A 21,162-nucleotide genomic window follows, 5' to 3' on the forward strand; every position below is an offset into this window, starting at 1 on the left:
GCCCATTCCTTAAATTCCTCTCTTTTGACAGGTAGATAGGAAACAATTAGTGGGGGCTAGCGTAATAGTTAATGAGTTTACCTTACAGACAGAAAGTGCAGGGTTTGAATCTCAGAAGGATAGTTAGCTAGGCTTTAACAGGACTGGCACCCATGTCCCTTATAGACAGAGGTAGCTTATAACTGCCTAGCCGTCAATATCCTATTTGGACACAGGACATCATTATTCTTTTGAGAAAACTTGGCTAGGCTTAGAAAGGCCCCCTGGGTTGTTAGCCTAGTAACAATCTGTGAATCTGTTACCTTGCATCTTTATCTTTGCTCTTATGAGGGAATGTTGAGAAATAGTTACTGGATGTGTCAAAGCTTTAAATATACATGCTACTGTAAAACATAATTTCTATCCAAGTTGTTTTACTACTGAATTTGCTTCCATACCAGATATTTCATATTTCTTCCAAAATCTGCCCTCATTTGTTATATTTTCTCTTCTGTGTCTTCACAATTGCAAATCATTTTCTAGTCCCCACCCATAAATAATATTCCCTGCTTATTATTTCTTCCTAAATATTCTTAAGCTCCATAATAGTGTTTTTTTTTGATGGAACAAATACATGCCAGTTTAATACTCTTTTTTTGCCAAATAACCTCTTACTACTAAAATCTACCATTATTGTCCCCTATCATTATTGGAGTCCGTCTTGCAATTGGTGTTACTTCCCTTTTCCTTTATCCCGGATGTTCTGCTAAATGCCCATTCTGAAATCCTTTCTTTATCAAACTCACATGCTCATTTCTGTCCAAATGTGTCAGTATTGCTATTTGCACCCTACATTTCTTAATATAATTCAATATTCTTTGTCTATACCTGTAAGGCCATTTATTTTTGATGATAATACGGAGAGATTGGTAATTACGATAGAAAGCTATTACTCTCACCTATTATACAGCACAGTTCTTTTGAATGTGTATTTCCAGTTTGACTTACATGGCACCTGTTAATGTTTGGCATATTGATCTTATGTAGTTGTTTCTGCACATTTCCTTTTGAACCTGTATCACATTTTACAAGATTTTTTGTTTCAGTGAAAGACCTCAAACAAAAAATTTACATTTTCAGAACTCCTTCATCCCTTTCAACTTGAAATCACTGCCCAAAACCACTCATTTTCAATAAATGAAGTTTACTTCTCCAGATTGAAGCAATTTCCTTAAATTGATAGCTGCATCCACAGGTGTTGCCCAACTTTAAATTAAGGTTATACTTGCTAAAGTGCATACTACAGCCTAAGTTCCCACATACAGTGATTGCTATTATAGCAATAACCCACGCCTGGGTGTGGGTAATGCGGGATTTAACCACGGTTGGCGTGGTTTACCGTGGTTAAATCCCGCATTACCCACACCCAGAAGTGGGTTATTGCTATTATACAATGACATTATTTAAGAAAATAAATAATTACTTTTCTTAAATAATGGCATTGTATAATGCCTCTTTGCTGCCCTTCAGCAGCTGTCTGGTATTCCGCGGCAGTTCTGATGTACTGCGCATGCCTACGCAGTACATCAGAGCTGTGGGCAAAAGCAAAGGAGAACGCAAGATCTCCGTTGCTTTTTACTGTTTCGCTATGTTAAATGGGTTTAACATAGCGAGACAGCTTTAAAATAAGCAACGGAGATCTCCGTTACTTATTTTAAAGCTGTCTCGCTATGTTAAACCCATTTAATATAGCGAGACAGGTTTTAAAAAAAAAGGCAATGGAGATCGCAAGATCTCCGTTGCTTACACTGTCGCTATGTTAAAGGAGTTTAACATAGCGAGACAGCTTTAAAAAAAGCAACGGAGATCTGTGTTGCTTTTTTTAAACCTGTGTCGCTATGTTAAACTCTTTTAACATAGCGAGACAGTGTTTTATACTAACGGAAAAAGTCCGGGCGACCGGACCTTTTTCCGTTAGTATATTGAGGGATTTACAACGGGCACGCTGGTTGGGCTGGCCAATCAGCGTGCCCGTTTTACAGGAAGAATTGTATAATTGTTCTTTTCTTATCTGTTTTATTTATTTCCATTTGTTGACCAGGAAGGGACATCTGGGCAGAATAAAAAAAACAATTTCAGCATTGGCCTAGGGAGAAAAGCTTCATACAAAAATTGTACACATTTCTTTTTTTAACAGGTAACTAGGAAAGCATCAGTCTCTCATTTTTTTCTTCTCATTTATCATGCATTTTTATCTTGGTTTTTAACCCATACCTCATCTGAAGTAGTTTTTGGTTATATGTTAAAGCTTCCCAGATGTGAAAAACAGCTTGCATGCTTTTGGTAAACATTAATTTTTAGCTGTAAGAAAACTTACACTGGCTTCCTTTAAATAAATAAATAAATGCTTTTAACAGAGCAGTGCAGAATTTAGCTTGGAGAGGCTACTACTAATTCACTTCCTACAATTTCAAACTTTATTTTTCATTGAACTGCTTGTTAGTGTACCTTTACATGTTACATTTCTCTGAGCAAAAATTGCTCCGAACTCTAGAGATTAATTGCTTTTGCCTGCAGATAGCTGCTTTCCAAGTAAACCAGTCATCAATATGAGGCACAGATCGAGAGAAAAACATAATTTTGCAGATGCATGAAAGAAACTTTGTAAATTTTATTCAGAACATAATGTACATACTTCCTTTGGCCAGCTGCATAGGCTCATTGTTTATAGGTTGATAGTCCTGGTCTGTATTAAATCAGTGAATGTTGATTTATCAACCCCATGTAAGTGAAAGCTTACAATCCCGAACACTTGGAACAGTGATTTTTTTCACAGGGAAAAAAAAAATTGCTGTTCCACAAAAAAAATAAATAAGTAAATAAAAACTTCAAAACATTACATAAAGTGTGGGGCTTTGCCTCCGACACACCCCCTTACTTAAATATTACCAACTCCGAGATCGTACTACAGTGAGGAAAACGGCAAAGTAGCGGAGGTGGCCAAGCGATTTCTTTCCCAGGGAAAGAAATCGCTTGTATGCTGTTTCGCTATTTTGCTGTTTCATACTTTCAAGTTCGATCAAGACGAATTCGAAGGATTGCGTCTTTGATTATATAATAGGACCCCAATAGTTCAGGAGTAGGCTATCTGCCTTTTGCAGGCCATTTTATGCCTTGATGTTTTGTCCCATTTGAAAATCAAACCCAGCACCTTGCGTCTGTGAGATAAACATCTAAACCATTATGCCAACCACCAACTGCTAACCTACCACCTACACACTACTTGTCTCCATTAAGAGCATTTGCTGGTGGAATAAAATATACTAATAATTTTGAATATGCACAAAACTTAGCATTTGCCATGCCTTTTATTATTTTGTGTTTTCCATGAGTACTTGCTTAAAAAAACTTGTGACTATAAATAAGACTCCCCACTGGAACAGCTATAGAGTTGAGATCTCAACTGTATGGCCAAGCCAAGACCTCCAGCACCTTCTCTGTCCAACCAGTGCTTCCACACACACACACACACACACACACCTGGGAAAGTCTGGTACATGTTTACTAGCTATGCACTCTTCTGCCCAGACTATAAGGTAGTTATCACTGCCACCAGCCAACTTCTTATTAGCTACTTTAAGGCTCTTAACAAAGGGTGTCCAATCCTACTGTGCAGTATTAATATTAATACAGATGTTAGTTTGACCAAGAGGATCATATCATAGATAATTTGAGGGGACCCATGCATGGTCTAAAAGCATTTAGGAGCTGCATCCTTGTATTAGTACAGAGGACAGTTCTGAAGTAAATTTTCTGTTTCCCCATCCATAGATCCAAGTTGCACTTAAATATGGACAGGGTTGAACTTTATTTTATGTGGATAGGGAGTCTGTTTCAGAGCAATGGTATCCTCTGCGAGATGTACCTGTCTCTCCAAATCATTCTGTTAATCCTGCAGAAGATGTGTAGATCCCTAGACTAAGTTTTTCTGATGCCATTTGAGTTGCTGACGTGCAGTACATCCATCAGTATTGGGTTTGAGGATGCCTTGTATGCCAGACACAGTTCACCTCTTAGTCTATAGGATGCCGAGTATAGTGACAAGGCTTTGAGTTGTTCCATGCAGGACCTGTTGTTTAGGCCTTGTATCCTTTGTGTAAGGCACCAATGTGGACATTCCAGTTGTTGCATATGTTTGGACATATACATGCCAAAGAGGGCATTATATTCAGTGATTGGTCTAATGAGGGCTGAGTAAAGGGGACATTAACATCCCTAGATTTAGATACAATCCCTTTGTTTATAAGCTGTGCAGTATAGAAGGACTTTCTTAGAACAATGAACAGATGTTGTTCAAAAAGTAGGTCATTGTCCACATAAGTTGCCAAATCTCGAACAAAACTGGCTCAACTCTTAGGGGTGTATTGTCAACTTGGTAGTTCCCTGGAGTAGGTGACTTCCCAAAGGATACAATAATGTATTTTTTGGCAGTTAATGTCATTCCAAGATTTTGGCACCAGTTATTTATTTGGGGCAAACATTCTTGCAGGATGGCTGTCATTTGGGGATTCAGTAACTGTTCCTAGCTTGCAGTCATCACCCTCTCAGGAGGTAGGCCAGGCTGAGGGGGCATCTCAGGTAACTGTTCTTCCCTCTCTTCGCAAGGTAGTTAGGGCCTCTCCTTCTGTTGCCAAAGCTTCTTTTAGAGGAAGGCCAAGTTCAGCTTCTGTAGGGGCTTCTCCTAGCATTTCGGCTCTGTGCCTAAGAAACATATGCTTAAAATGGCAGAAGATTTGATTACTCTGATTAGAGGTTCTATGCCCCACCTGATAAGAGGCCTAGGGTGGAACAGGAGTTTGATAGTTTTGAACAGCGTTCACAGGCTTCAGAGTCTTCTCTGGGAGACTTGCATGACTTTCCTACTTACTCTGATTCTGATGTGGATGATTCCACCCCTTCAGCTTCTCCTCCTGAGGTTTTTTCATTTTCAGAGACTCTTCATTCCATGAGGGAGCACTTTAAATGGGAAGGCCAAGGTTACTCTGATCCAGGAAAAGGCTTAGGGAATTTTGTTTTGCCCCAGCATAGGCCCTTAGCTATTCCTCCTGTGTTGAATGTGGTGGAGGATGTTTTCGCAGAGGCTTCTCTGAACCCTGATTCCTTGCCTCCTGCTCCTGTTAAGCCTGATAGGTATTATAGGGTGCCCGAAGCTCATAAGTATTTGTTTAAGAGTCCTAGGGCGAACCCAGAAACTGTTTCTCAGGGGCCTAAGGGTGTTAAAGCTTCTGTGGTTAAAAATCCTGTCCCTCTGATAAAGAGGCAAGGGCTTTGGATAGGTGGGGTAAGAAAGTTATACTTCTTCCACTCTAGCCATGAGGGCGTTGAATTGTCAGTTTCATATGCTGAAATATCAAAATTATCTCCTTTCACAATTGAAATCTAAGGTGGATGCTTTGGCGGAAGGTATTGAGTGTAAAGAATTGCTGGATTTGGTTCATGTGTCTGAACAAGTGGGTAAGCATTCTTTGCAGTGTGGTTTTGATGCTGTTCAGGCCTCCTCGAGGGTGGCTGCTACTAGTTCTGTTCTTCGCAGACATGCCTGGTTGAAGGATCAGAATTTAGCTGAGCATGTTAAGACAGGATTTTGGATGCTCCTTTACAGTCTGATGTGTTGTTTGGACCGCCTGTGGAAGCAGTTTTAAAGAAAATGGAGGACAAAGCTAAGTCTATGCAGACTGTTAAAGATTTTTGCAGGTGCAGCCTCCAAGTTTAGTAGAAATTGGCCTGCTAAGGGGTGGACATATCCTGCTTATGGTTCCCAGTCTAGGGGTAGGTCTAGACGTGGTAGGGGCAGGGCTCAAGGTTCTTTAGGCCTAGATCAGACAGTTCACCTGCTCAGACTTCTGGTGAGGGCAGGGGTCAGTCCTTTCGTAAGCAGACCAATCACCTGCCTTTTCAGCTGCCAGTGGACTCTCGTCTGGCAGCTCCTTTGGGAGGAAGATTGTCTCTTTTCAAAGAAAATTGGGATTTAATCACTCAAGACAGATGGGTGCTGGATATCATTCATCACGGTTACAGATTTTATTTCCACACAATGCCCCTTTCAAAGGCATGCCAGATGTTCCTCCTCCACAAAGAAAAGAGGCTCACAAGCAAGTTTCTCAGTTACTCCAGATAGGGGCCATTCAGCCAGTCCCTGTATCAGAAAGGGGCCTAGGATTTTATTCTCGCCTGTTCCTAGTACCAAAGAAGGGGAACACGTGGAGACCAATTTTGGATTTATCTATCCTCAACACTTATCTGGACATTCCCAAGTTCAAGATGTTGACGTTACAGCAACTTTACCTCTGCTGGGCAAAGATCACTGGATGGTAACTTTGGATCTCAAGGAAGCTTACCTTCATGTGCCTATAAGGCTAAGTTGCAGAAAGTATCTGCGGTTTCGAACTGGAGATTTTCATTTCAGTTTTGCATCCCTTTTTTATTACTGCCCCAATAGTTCAGGAGTAGGCTATCTGCCTTTTGCAGGCCATTTTATGCCTTGATGTTTTGTCCCATTTGAAAATCAAACCCAGCACCTTGCGCCTGTGAGATAAACATCTAAACCATTATGCCAACCACCAACTGCTAACCTACCACCTACACACTACTTGTCTCCATTAAGAGCATTTGCTGGTGGAATAAAATATACTAATAATTTTGAATATGCACAAAACTTAGCATTTGCCATGCCTTTTATTATTTTGTGTTTTCCATGAGTACTTGCTTAAAAAAACTTGTGACTATAAATAAGACTCCCCACTGGAACAGCTATAGAGTTGAGATCTCAACTGTATGGCCAAGCCAAGACCTCCAGCACCTTCTCTGTCCAACCAGTGCTTCCACACACACACACACACACACACACACACCTGGGAAAGTCTGGTACATGTTTACTAGCTATGCACTCTTCTGCCCAGACTATAAGGTAGTTATCACTGCCACCAGCCAACTTCTTATTAGCTACTTTAAGGCTCTTAACAAAGGGTGTCCAATCCTACTGTGCAGTATTAATATTAATACAGATGTTAGTTTGACCAAGAGGATCATATCATAGATAATTTGAGGGGACCCATGCATGGTCTAAAAGCATTTAGGAGCTGCATCCTTGTATTAGTACAGAGGACAGTTCTGAAGTAAATTTTCTGTTTCCCCATCCATAGATCCAAGTTGCACTTAAATATGGACAGGGTTGAACTTTATTTTATGTGGATAGGGAGTCTGTTTCAGAGCAATGGTATCCTCTGCGAGATGTACCTGTCTCTCCAAATCATTCTGTTAATCCTGCAGAAGATGTGTAGATCCCTAGACTAAGTTTTTCTGATGCCATTTGAGTTGCTGACGTGCAGTACATCCATCAGTATTGGGTTTGAGGATGCCTTGTATGCCAGACACAGTTCACCTCTTAGTCTATAGGATGCCGAGTATAGTGACAAGGCTTTGAGTTGTTCCATGCAGGACCTGTTGTTTAGGCCTTGTATCCTTTGTGTAAGGCACCAATGTGGACATTCCAGTTGTTGCATATGTTTGGACATATACATGCCAAAGAGGGCATTATATTCAGTGATTGGTCTAATGAGGGCTGAGTAAAGGGGACATTAACATCCCTAGATTTAGATACAATCCCTTTGTTTATAAGCTGTGCAGTATAGAAGGACTTTCTTAGAACAATGAACAGATGTTGTTCAAAAAGTAGGTCATTGTCCACATAAGTTGCCAAATCTCGAACAAAACTGGCTCAACTCTTAGGGGTGTATTGTCAACTTGGTAGTTCCCTGGAGTAGGTGACTTCCCAAAGGATACAATAATGTATTTTTTGGCAGTTAATGTCATTCCAAGATTTTGGCACCAGTTATTTATTTGGGGCAAACATTCTTGCAGGATGGCTGTCATTTGGGGATTCAGTAACTGTTCCTAGCTTGCAGTCATCACCCTTTGGTATTGGCTTTTACTTCAGAAGAGTAGATGCCAAACAGGAGAGGTCCCAGCACAGAACCGTGTTGCACTCCAGTGGTGACTGGTCTTGACTGAGGTAACTTCCCCTGTTTTGATTTCTTGCGTCCTATCTGTGAGCCAGATGTCAATCCAGAGGGTGACACAGGGGTTTATTATAGCAATAAACCACGCCTGGGTGTGGGTAATGCTGGATTTACCCACGGTTGGTGTGGTTTGGTCACGAGGGCGAAGCCCGAGTGGCCAAACAAAGCCAACCATGGGTAAATCCAGCATTACCCACACCCAGAAGTGGGTTATTGCTATTATACAATGACATTATTTAAGAAAAAAAATTACTTTTCTTAAATAATAACATTGTATAATGCCTCCTTGCTGCCCCTCCGCAGCTGTCTGGTATTCTGCGGCAGTTCTGACGTACTGCGCATGCGTATGCCTACGCAGTACATCAGAACTGTGGGCAAAAGCAACGGAGAAAGCAAGATCTCCGTTGCTTTTTACAAACTGTTTTTGCTATGTTAAATGGGTTTAACATAGTGAGACAGCTTTAAAAAAAGCAACGGAGAATCTCCGTTGTTTTTTTTAAAGCTGTTTCGGTATGTTAAACCTATTTAACATAGCGAGACAGTTTTGAAAAAAGCAGCAGAGAAAGCAAGATCTCTGTTGCTTTTTACAAACTGTCTCGCTATGTTAAAGGAGTTTTAACATAGCGAGACAGCTTTAAAAAAAAGCAACGGAGAATCTCAGTTGCTTTTTTTAAAGCTGTCTCACTATGTTAAACTCATTTAACATAGCGAAACAGTGAGAAAAAAGAGTTATAGTAATGGAAAAAGTCCGGGTGACCGGACCTTTTTCCATTACTATAACTCTGATTTACAACATGCACGCTGACCAATCAGCGTGCACGTTTTTAAATATTATTGTATATTATATATTATATATATATTATATATATATATATTGTTGTATAATCATCATTTATTTAGCTTTTCTCTTATGCCTGCATGGGGAAGTTTGTCAAAAGCTTTGGCCAAATTGAGTTATGTGGTATGTACCATCTTGCCTTCATCCATTGCTTTGGTGACCTTTTCAAAAAATCTACCAGACTGAGTAAGCATGACCTACCCTTGACAAATCCAAAGTGAGATGGGTCCAGTGTTTAGAGATTCCCTGATTGATTGATTAGTTCCACGATAAGTCTTTCCATGGCTTTGTATATGAGGCTTATCAGACTTGTGGGTCTGTGAAAGGCCCTACCTTACGCAGGGAAATGACTGTAGCTATTTTCCATTCACTTGGTACAAAACCTGTATGGAGGGTGAGATTGAACAGTATTGTTAGGAGTGTGGTTAAATCATGCTTCATGCTATTTAAGACGCATCCAGGATATTGTCAGTACCCATCGATACAGCATTTTTGCTTTTAATAGCACTTTTGCTGCTTGGTCTTCTGCTTTTAATATACTTCTGCCCAGCCTTTTTATCTTGTTACAGTGTAAAGCCCATATGTCTTACAAAAATAATTACTTGCTTTGCTGTCTTTAACATACACAGTGGTCACTGATAAGACTACCCCCTTACATGTAACATATCCATTGACTGCACACTATGGAACCGTGGAGAAGTATTCTCTGGTAAAGTCTCTGAATGCTTCATTGTCAGAAGGCTGAGAATGAGAGTCCCCTTCTGCTTGTTGGCTTACACTTTGTTGGGCAAATTTATTTCAGCTTTAGGCTGTTCTGCATCACAAAGTGATTCTGAAGACAGCTGGATACATCAGCTTAACTCTCGCACCTTCCTGTCAACATTCCCTGATTGCCATGATGAACTTGCTTCTCATTTGTTTGGGGTACAGGGAATAATCACTTTCCACAAACACACTGTTCTGTCTAATTTTTAATTCTTTTTCTTTTTGTCTCAATTTTGTCAGTGCCAACTGCTGGTATGCATAGCACCTTTACTAATGTAGGTATTGGCTGCTTTCTCATGCCTAGGTTTAGAGCATACACACAGTGTTCCGTTTCAAGTAACAAACTCCAGGTGCTTATTTCTACTTTTATAATAGCATCTGTACCTTCCAGTTTCTCTGATACAGCAGAAAATTTCAGGTTTCCTTTGTGTGCTGTGCCTTACCTCTACTATTTTTGAAATGGCTGTTCAGGATTCAGAAGCCTCATGCCTAAACATACTTATTTTCATTTCAGACTCTGAAATTTTATCAGTTTGTCTGAATAGCTGTTTAAAACTTCTTCCATTTTTCAAGCCTTTTGTTGTTTGATATATTCTGTAATTGTTTCATTTATTTTAAACACCTCTGATTATGTTTGATATTTTCCTCTACATTGCTGGAACCTAATGTGCTCTACCAAAGCTGAAATTTGAATTGCTTTTTGCTTAACAGCTGATGATTCTTCCTAGACAGATTTTTTTCTTTTCTGATTGATTTTCTCACAGGTTCCCCATATTTCTTCTTTGGTGGCATCTAGGCAGTGTAATTGCTAGCCAGTAGCTGAATCTTACCCACACTGTCAGTTTCACTGGTCTTTTCCATACTAGGAGAATTCAGATGAATTTGCTGATCAGTGTGCAGCTATCTTGGAAGTTCTTACACTCCAATTTTGGTTGCTAATATCTGTTTGCTGCCGCTGGTGTTGGGTTATTTATTTATTTTTTGCCCCTTCCTGCCTCTTTTCTTGTCCTCTTGTTCTCTTCTGTATATCCGACTCTTCTGGGGACTTCACAGATTCTCATCCATTACTTATGAAGTCATCTATACAGCTCCCTCTTCAATGTTTTCCTTGTGCTACCTTTGTCTTTGTGCCTGCCTTCCCCACTTTTTTTTCCTTTATACACTTGCATCCGTTTTTCTTAGTCTATGAACTTCCTGTTTTCATTCCTTCACATCTTCATTTACAACTCTGCTGTAGACCTTTGTCTTGCATCCCTTTAGCATGTGTATCTGTTGTGCTTGGTGCTACCCCCCCCCCCCACACACACACACACACACTTTTGTAGCGCTACCTTTATAGTAATTCATGTTTGTTTTGTTAATTTGCCCCTGTTTACATTCATATTGCTTCTATTGGACCTGTGCTCCATTTCCCCATCTTTTGTGCAACCAGTGATGTAAAAATCATATCGTAAATAATATAAAGATGTTTAATTAAGAAAATGCAAACGTGTTCTACCTTGATAGAAGTTAGACTGCAGATTTCTATGTCATTTCCTAATCTGTTGATTGTCTGTTTTTCTGCAGCAGGATTCTGCCTTTTTTGGTAGTGTTCATAGGCTAAATAGCATTTTTCTTTTGTTTATTTACCAGGAAGTGACAGAGACAAAATAGCTTTTTTTCTTTTGTTTTATTTACCAGGAAGTGACAGAGGCAAACAGTGAAAAAGGACCATCAAATCATATTAAGAAAATGCACACCGGAGATCAGAGCTATGTGCTTCCTGGTAAATAATGTAAAAAAAAAGAAAAAGACCACAGAGACTCTGCGCACCAAGGTTAATACACGAATAAATTCCAGCACTTCCAAAGTAGTACCCAAGGTTTAGTGCTTTCATCTCCAGACCAGGGGCGTCATCAGAACAATAAATTTATTACCCAGCTCAATCACAAAATTAATAAACCCAGCTAAGATCACATGACCTATTTTGAAAGTGTTAGAATGTATTCTTGTATTAAACTTTCTGTGGCGAGCTGCTGTGCTCTTGGAAGTATGTTTTTTAACACTATTTACCAGGAAGCACAGCGCTCTGGATTGAGCAACCATCTTGATCATACTTTTCCCAGGAAGTGTAAAGTTTGTAAAATCTTGAGGGAAATTTTCATATCAGGCCCAGACTAAAGACTCTGTTCCCTCATAGGACTCGTACTTCACCCAAGAAGAGCCTACCCTATATCCCTTCAAACTGACTTCCCCTGCAAACTTAAACAACCTCTGTTAAAAGATCTTATGTTTTTTGGTCATTGTTAGTGAAAATACCTTAGCCAGTCTCTTCATGTAGACCTAGATGCACTTGGAACAAAACCCTGTTTTATGCTCATGGTTGTCTTAGAAGTGACCCTAAGTAAGGTTTGTCAAATTATTTTCTTCCCTAACTATTCCAACTAGGGAGAGGAGCTTTAATGGCAGTGGACATTCACAGGCAGCTCAGATTATAAGTTGATTGAAACACCCCTACAGTGCAAGTATGGCCTGTTCAAGGTCAGAGCAAGAGGTTTCTAAACGTATATCCTTGCTATGTGGTTGTCAAGCTACTTAGATTTCAGTGTGTGTGTGTATATCTATGTATAAAAACACACACATATGTGAGTGTGCATATATATATATATATATATATATATATATATATCTGTGTATGTATGGGTATTGTTGACCGCTTGCACACACTCCCAAGGATCTCCACAAGAGCAGTAGTCGCTTCTTCTGCCTTCTTACATGATGCTTCCTTAGCTGTTATCTGCATAGTGGCTACTTGATCTTCCCTTAACACCTTTTCAAAAATGCTATAAACTGGATAGCATTTTCAGGTCTAGGTCTTCATTTGAGGTCATTGTTATTATTCATGGCATGTTCCTGTGACAGTATCCACCCAGGAAGTTTAGCTTGGAGCTTTGCCCTTGGTAGCTTGATCTGTTTTCATCCGATATGAAAGTTATGAACTTAACCGTAAGGACAGATTTGCAAAAAGGACATCTGCTCTGTAACATACCCTCCCTCGTTTGTTGCATCATTGGTGTATCTGGTTGGTATTCTGTTTTTCTTCTCTCTTCCTTTACTCTGCTTAAGTACTGCTACAAAAGATCTGTAGAGACCAGAGTCTGCCATACTTTAAAATTCATTGATTGGCTTTCTGTTTTGCAGTGTTGAACTTCACGATAAAATGTGCTACCAAGTACCACTTCCTTTACTTGTTAAATTCAAATATATGCATTTCATTTGAGGTGGATGCATTGGATTTATACAAATCCTTAATCCATTTCACTTCCACTTACGATGCCTGATTATAGTCTGTTCAAGTTACCATCTTGAACAGACTATAATATTGTATAATTTTGTTCAATTCTTTTACCATAACCTTTCTACCCACTAAATCATCCTTGTAATTCTACCTAACCTTGAATAATTTAGTGCAGGTTCATTGCTTCCCACCAACTTCCTTCAAAAATATTGACCAGTGTACCAGCATCCTGTGCTGACTCAGCCTGGGAAAGTTTTTTCTGCTAAACAACCCTAATGCCTGCAGGATCAGTCTTAATATTTATAAATGATGGCACAGCTTCTTAGAAGGCTGATGTTATTGTACATGCATAACTTTTATTCTTTATTATTATTTGCACATTGTTAGTGAATAATCATTCTGTTTGTTGTGATTAGTGCTAGTAGTTATTGCATGTTGATTATTTGACTTCATCTCATTTACAATAACTGTCATAAGCAGCGTCACTTCAGGATCTTCTTTGAAGGTGGATAACTTGTCTGTGTGTCAGATTTTTACTGGCAGTTGTCTCTTGTCTCCAATGTTTAGGAAGACTGTGGTGAGTAAATTGTTTGATCTGAAGTTGTTTTTCATTTGATATTCAACCTGTGGGTTCAGATCCAATATAGGATCAGACTCAGCCTTGTCCCATAGCTCTAGGATCCGAAAAATCTGAGCTCCTCCCCTGCCTACAGTGCCCTGCCCTCCCTTCATCCCTCAGATCTTGTTTGCCACATTTTCGAACAGCATTGAGATTGCGATTGTCTGAGCTCCTTTGGGGTTTAGTGAGTATTTTTTCTGATAATGTTTTTCTAATTTTGTTCTATTGTAGTTCTTCCTCTTTTTTTTCCCCTGTCCTCTTTCATTTTATGCACTTGGGTCCATTTATTTCCCTTTCTTCCCCCCATTTATCTGCTGCTTTCTGTCCAGTTTCCTTTTAAAAAAAACTAAAATTAATCTATCTAAAAGGTTTATAACTTAGAAACGTCTTTCCTTTTTTCTAGGCTGATTGTCTTCTGCCTTTACTGTGTCAGACAAACCAGGTGAGTTTAAGAAATGTGCTACATGTGGACGTAAGATCCCTCTTTCAGATGCTCACATGGAGTGTATTTGCTTAAGAACTCTCATTTGGACTCCTCTTCTGCCATTTGTGCTGGTTTCAGCCAGCACTTGCTGATTGATAGAATAAATAAACTCATCCTTAAGGGCCTTCTACCCTCTTCTTCCTGTTCTGGGTCTCCTTCCACTTCAGAAGCTCAAACTCCTGCCAAGAAACACAGGGAGAAGAAACAGGCCCTGGACAGAGCTTTTTCTTTGCCGGGTGAGCCTTCTCATAAGTCTGCCAAAACTTCGGATCCTAAGTCCTCATATCCGAGTGTCTGCAAGGAATCTGGCCAGCTCCAATTTCGGAGGTTCTCTCCGGAGCCGATTTCCTCCAGACCCTAGTCGTCATTGCTGCATCCCCTAGACCAGCATCCAGGCTGCCTTCTGTTACTTCTTCTGCTAGATCCACCCAGAGCCTTTCTGAAGCTGAGGTTGACAGGATGCTGATGAGGTTTCTCAATGCACAAGTTCATCTGGGGGTTTTGTATGCTCCGTCCCCTGTTGGATCCAGTAGCCACCAGCCTTATTTTGTTCCCATCTCTCCTTCTCCGATCCGACCCCACGCTTCAGAGTTGTTGGACCTGAGGATCGCAAGAGCCAACACTGAGCTGACGGGTATGGTTATCTCGACTCCAGTTGCCCTGAGAAGTTCAGCCTTGACAGTCTCTGATCAGGGTGACTCTTGGAGCCATAGCGCGGGCATCGGATCCAAGGGTTTGATGTCAGCTGTCTCTTTACCTTAGGGCCTCGCACTTGACAGTTCGGCTCCGACTCCCCTCTTGGATCTGGGAGTGATGGGGACTCATAGGGTTTCTCCTCCAACAGCTTCATTTCCAGCAGATGTTCCCTTTGATCCCCATTCACCCTTGGCATTTGAGGTGGTGGAGAGGGTTCTGTCCGCTCCTAAGAAAGCCTCAACTCTCCCTCACTAGGAGCCCGGTCCCTCCTCAGGAGAGTTTGTGCAAGAGTCATCCTTTCTGTCTCTTCTTGGACAGCCTGCCCAGAAGAGCTTCCAGACTTTTTCCCAGTTAGAACACCCAGAGAATTCCGATACCTCCCTGGAGCACCACCCGAGGAGGTTCATCGTAAGTGTACATGTAAAAGGAAGCACGTGAATTCCTCCTCAGAATCCCTCACAAGGACGCCAGTTTAGATGAAGAGGAAGGGTCCTCAAGATCCCCACCTGAGGATGCCTCCTTTGGAGATGACATGGGAATCCTGCACCAGAAAGGTAGGTGGTTTGGACAAAACCCTATCCCAAATGAGTCTGTTTTCCTGGACGCCTTCGGGTCAGGCCCATCTACATCTTGGGTGTCTCCCTCTGCATACCCTTATAGATCCCATATCCCACAGCGTGTGGAAAGAGCCAGACATAGTAGAACCCATCCCGACATGCCTGGACAAGATCCTTAGTACCCTATCAGATAGACCCCAGTGGACTAAGGGTGTCCCTGTCGATGCTATGATGGTTGCAGCAGCCACCAAGAAGGAGCTGACCCAGGAAAACTCCTCTATTGGCCTTCCTAACAGGGAGACTCAGGCAGTGGACAGGTTTGGTAAGCGGGTGTATGCTTCATTGACCTTCGCTTTGGATCTGACAAACCTGAGCAAGTCCATTGCCTATTCAAAGTTCCAAATGGTCAGAATTTAGTCCATTCTTCCCTTCCTGCAGAAGAACGACTGGATGTGCTCAGTAGATCTTCAGGATGTTGTACTATCACATCAAAATGAACACACACTTCAGAAGGTTTCTCTGCTTCTGGGTGGGAGACAATCATTACCAGTTCAGGGTACTCCCCTTTGGTCTCACCACAGCCCCCAGGGTGTTCAAGAAATGCATGGCAGTAGTGGCAGTTCACCTGAGACTGTGAAGATTCCATGTGCTTCCCTTTCTGGACGATTGGCTTCTCACTGCTGCCACCAGGCATCGACCCCTCCAAGCCAGTGATTGCCTACTTCAGCTAATTTCAACCTTGGGCATCTCCCTCAACCTAAAGAAATCACATCTACATACAGTACAGGTGATGGACTTCACTGGAGCCCGTCTGAACGCGACACATTGCTTAACTATTATCCCCACCGACAGGATCTCAAACAGATTCTAGACATTTCATCGCCTCCAGCTTGTCTTGTTCTAAGAGCATTGGGCTCCATGACTGCCAGCATAACTCTTGTTCCTACAACTCGTCTCCACATGAGAGTTCTTCAGTGGACTCTAGCAGTTCAATGGTCCCTCCTTTATTATCATCTAAACCATCCCATCAGACTATCTCAAGTATGCAAGGAATCCTTTCAGTGGTGGCTTCAATCACAGGTTCTAGAACAAGGCTGTCCCTTTGTCCTTCCTCCCCAAAGGCCACAGTGACCACTGATGCCTCCCAGCTCGGGGGGGGGGTATTACTTGGGTCTGATTGACCAAGGCACCTGGTCCCCTTTAGAGACCAATTTGCATATAAATGTTCTGGAGATGAGTGGTGCTCCTAGCATTGCAAGCCCTTCATACCTCTCTTTCCTCAAGAACCATTGCAGTTCAAACAGACAACATGTCCGTTGTTTGGTACATCAACAAGCAGGGAGGAACCAAGTCTTACCCCTTATGTCGAGAAGCCATGATGTTGTGGCAATGGGCAATCTCCTCCATTCGCGTTCTAGTGGCAACGCACATTCCGAAAAAGTTAAGCATTCTAGTGGACAGTCTCAGCAGGGCCATTCTGATGCCTCATGAGTGTGAACCCTTCAGTGGCAAACAGGATTTTTCAAAAATGGGGTCTGCCTTGCTGCGATCTCTTCGCGTCTCCTTCCAACACCGTATGTAGCAAGTTTTTTGCCCTGATCCCTCTGTAGGGACGATCACTGAGAGTTGCTGTAGTTCACGCTTGGGCCCCCTGGTCTGCTTTATGCTTGTCTACCTCTTCCTCTCATTCCCAAATTTCTTCAGAAAGCTCAGAGATTGAAGAACAAAGTAATCCTCGTTGCTCCCTTTTGGCCTCGACAGGTGTGGTTTCCCTTCCTTTGGTCTCACCTAGGTCCCATCCTTTGGGGTGTTCTCACTCAGATCTATCTAGCCTGAAATTGACTGCTTGGTTGCTCCAGTTCCATTGATGGCTAGAAATCCTGGGCTTTCTTCCCCAGTTAGAGAAATTTTAGTTGCAGCACATAAAGCTTCCACCAGGAAAATATATAACAGCAAGTGGAAGAGATTTTCCATTTGGACTCACCAAAATCACTTGTATCCTTTAACGGCTCCCGTTCCTGCTGTTTTAGACTCAACGTCCATTTTTCGTAACAGAGTTAGGTTTTCAACTGTGAAGGTACAACTGGCAGCAATCTCGAACTTTCACATTGGTGAAAATTCATTACCCTTGGCCTCTTCCAAGTTGCGCAAAATTTTCCTTAAGGGCACCTTTCTTCTTCACCCTTCCATTAAGGACCCCTCTCTTCCATGGGACCTTACCATGGTCTTGCAAGCATTGGTTGCGTTCCCTTTAGAACCAGTAGCTATGGTTGATTTGAAGCTTTTATCATGGTCATCTGCTTTCTTAGTAGCCATCACTTCAGCTAAAAGACTGTCTGAACTTCAAGCATTATCCCTTAAGCCACCTTATTTGATCTTCCACAAGGATAGAGTGACTTTGCGTTCCAACCCTTCTTTCCTGCCCAAGGTTGCATCTGAGGCTAACATTAACCAGGTCATCAATCTTCCAGTTTTCTTCCCCAGTTTCCAAAACAAAGGGAATACAAACTCCATATGCTAGATGTGCATAGGCAATTACGTTTTTAATTGGATAGGACTAAATACGTCAGAAGCTCTGACCAGCTTTTTGCTTCATATTCGTAGATAAAATTTGGGAAACCAATATCCAAAGTAGCACTGGATAATTAGATTACAAGCTGCAGTTCACTGGTTTACTCCATTAGAGTAATACCCTTACCTGTAACCATTAATGCCCATTCTACTAGGTCATTATCCACTTCTGCTGCTTTATGGTAGAGAGTTCCTATTGATGATATTTGCTCTGCAGCTACTTGGTCAAATTCACATACTTTTGTATCAAATTACAGATTGGACATTATTTCCAGTAACAGGGCTTCCTTTGGTTCTTCTGTGGTCCAGAATATCCTTTCATAAGGGCCTTCCAAGAGTTATGTAGCTGAGAACTCTCTCCTATAGGTTGAAGATCAAATGAAAAACAGCAACTTCAGAATAAAAAGTTGTGTACTTACCATAACGTTCCATCCAAATTGTTGCTTTTTCATTTGTCTTCAACCTTCCCTCCCACCATCCCCCTTCCAAAGTCTTCTTTCCTGGAGACCTGACTGATGATGTTATAGACATCCCTATAGCTGTTTGAGCTCTTGAAGTACTTTGTTCTATTCGAATCAGGGACATGTTTTTCCTTGTATATGATTATAGTTACCTTGTAAGCAGCAAACTCTATCTGAGGGATGAAGGGGGAGGATAGGGCATTATGGGTAGAGGAGGAGCTCATATTTTTCAGGTCCTAGAGCAATGGTATACAGCCAAGTCAGATCTAAACCCACAGGTTGAAGACAAATGAAAAAGCAACAGCTCAGATGCAACGTTATGGTAAGTTCATAACTTCTTTTTTCCTGTTGTGTAATTTCTCTGTGACCATGCAGATACCTGTTGTCTGCATTGGCTGGCCAGAACAAATATTTGCTGGCTTTCTGCCAATAAACAAAGCCCTTATCTCCCTTTGCTATTCTTAGTTTTGAAGATGATCTTTGGATACTTCAAGACTGCGCATTCCATCTTTGCCTTAAATTTAAGTGTAGAAGCTTGACCTCTGCTACATTGTAATCCTTCCCAACTTGTTTTACCCTTTCCTACAGCGTGAGAGTATAATTAAGGCATTTTACATTTACCACTTCATCTGTATTAGAATAAGTTATGTGCTTAACTTTTGAGACAAATAATTTGGTGGTTATACATCATTGAAGGATAATGTATGTCTTTTTAGAGATTTCTGGCTAAACAAGCAAAACCAGGTCCTTGGGTCTTCCACAGCGAAGTGGTGACTGACCAGCTGCCACAGGAAATTTGTGAAAACATAATTAGAGAGAAGCTGCTGGAGTATTTACCACAGGAAGTGCCCTACAGTGTAACACAGGTAATAAGAATCCTTTTGTTATGTAGATATCCTCTACTGTTCATTCATGAAGTTCACAGCTGGTGAGATGAGGGCAGTGTCCTCCACACACAGTTCTTTCTATGTTTAGCTGTGTGCTTAAATTCATTGGTTTCTTTTCATATTTATAAAATAATACATTTGAGTTTTGTTATATTTATGCTTGTTTCATTTTAGCCTAGGTAATATTTAATAGCACTGGTACACATGATTCATGTAACTTGAATACAAATTGTGTCATTTAAGCAGACAGTGTGACAGTTTTACCAAATTACTAGTAGCTGCAAGTATGCTGACAGTGTTTCTGCTTCTGAAGGGTTGACATATGGGCAGAGAGTGGTAATTTGATCAAGCAGAAGAAACCTAGGTGTGGGTGCATTTGTAACTGAATGGATGGGTAGATGAATATGTTGGGCAGTTGTAAAATAGCATGGTGTGATGTGAGTACCTGGATAGTTAACAGTACTCTTTAGTGAGGAAGAAGCAGCAGTTAAATGGAATGAGGGGCCAGGAGATGGTGTCATAAGCATGAAATTACTGGCAAAGAGGGAGAGAATCAGTTGGTATATTTAAAAGGTGCACTAAGTTAGGGGTTGTTTCATAGCAGGACCCTGAAAGGCATCAGAAATGTTTGCCCATTGGGAAAACAGGTCTGCTGCACTCAGCAGTCTGAATATTCAAACTCTACAGTCATCCATAGAATTGATGAGCTACCTGAATCTTGCTTAAAAGAAGGAATTTAATAATCTCTACTAATGTGTTTATACCAGTGGGCCAGATGTGGCCAGATGTCTGCACTATGCCTGGTAATGTTTGCTAGTGGCAGGGCAGCTGACAGAATGAATACCTGCTGGTGGCTACTATACTAGGGATAGAATGCATGTCTGCTGACCCTTACTAGAGGTAGGACCGATTCAAATTCAAGTACGTAAAATTAAGTACTATGTAGCACCATAAGAACTTGTGTAGTTCGAAACAGTTTGGTTAAGCACTAAAACATAGGTAATCATGTGGTAGTGTGCATGCCTGCTAATTATTACAGAAGACAATGCATATTTCAACTGTTTATACTAGAGGCAGGATAGATGACCTCATACATGTCTGCTGATTTTTTTCCATAGGTGGGAAAGATGATGACATGTGCCTGCAGGCAGACAGCAGCAAAGATGTTGCACTAAGTGGGGTAGATGGCGCTATACAGGCCAGCTTCCTTTTTTCCCCATTGAAGTGTGGCGTATGGTAACATGCATGCCTGACTGTTCTTACAGATAGCAGAACAGATAGCAACATAAATGCCTCTTGATGCTTACCAGACACTAGATAGATTACAGTTTGTCAGTGTTTACTCAAAGTAGGTAAGGTGATGGAAACTGGCTTGCCTGCGAGTGTTTTAACTAGAGGTTCATAGGTTGGTACTAGGCTATTGGCCCAAGGGCCTATACAAGCCTAGCCATAACAATTCCCTGGATATTTCTTCCAACAGTATTTACTTCCTTGGACCCTTGTCAAGGGGTGACTGATGTGATACCCAGGGTGAATCTCCTGTCTCCCATCCAATCGTCAAGGTTCCTTTTGAAGAGGGCCAAGGAGGCGCTCTGCTTGACATGTATGGGCAGTGTGTTCCAGAGTATGGGAAGTCTCTGGGTCAGGAACCTCTCTCTCCAGCATGTTTTGTTCATTGTGTTGACAAGGTTTAGATCCCTGGAGCGTGTGGCTCTGAGGGATTGGGATTTCTTTAAGTGGAGCATGTTCACAGCTCAGGGTTTGACATGGCCTTGTATGTTAAGCAGAGATCGCCTCTGAGTAGATTATATGCCACAGAGTATAGCTGGAGTTTTTTTTAGACGATCAGCATAGGGTATCTGCTTTAGGCCTGTGATTCTTTTAGTGAGGTAGTTCTGGGGCCTTTCCAGCTGTTGCAGATGTCTTGTGAGGTACATAACAAATGGGGTG

General features: G+C 41.3%; 1 protein-coding gene across 2 annotated transcripts in view; it reads left to right on the forward strand.

Moving 5' to 3' along the window:
- ERAL1 (Era like 12S mitochondrial rRNA chaperone 1) overlaps positions 1-21,162 on the forward strand; it is a 609,521-nt gene that overhangs the window by 531,957 nt on the left and 56,402 nt on the right. For both annotated transcript variants that reach the window (XM_044054425.1, XM_044054426.1), the window contains exon 9: positions 19,042-19,191. In XM_044054425.1, the coding sequence (XP_043910360.1) occupies positions 19,042-19,191 (150 nt within the window). The remainder of the gene's footprint in view (positions 1-19,041; positions 19,192-21,162) is intronic.

This window comes from Protopterus annectens, chromosome 13.part0 (assembly GCF_019279795.1).
Source record: "Protopterus annectens isolate FY-2018-M chromosome 13.part0, PAN1.0, whole genome shotgun sequence".
NCBI lineage: Eukaryota > Metazoa > Chordata > Ceratodontiformes > Protopteridae > Protopterus > Protopterus annectens.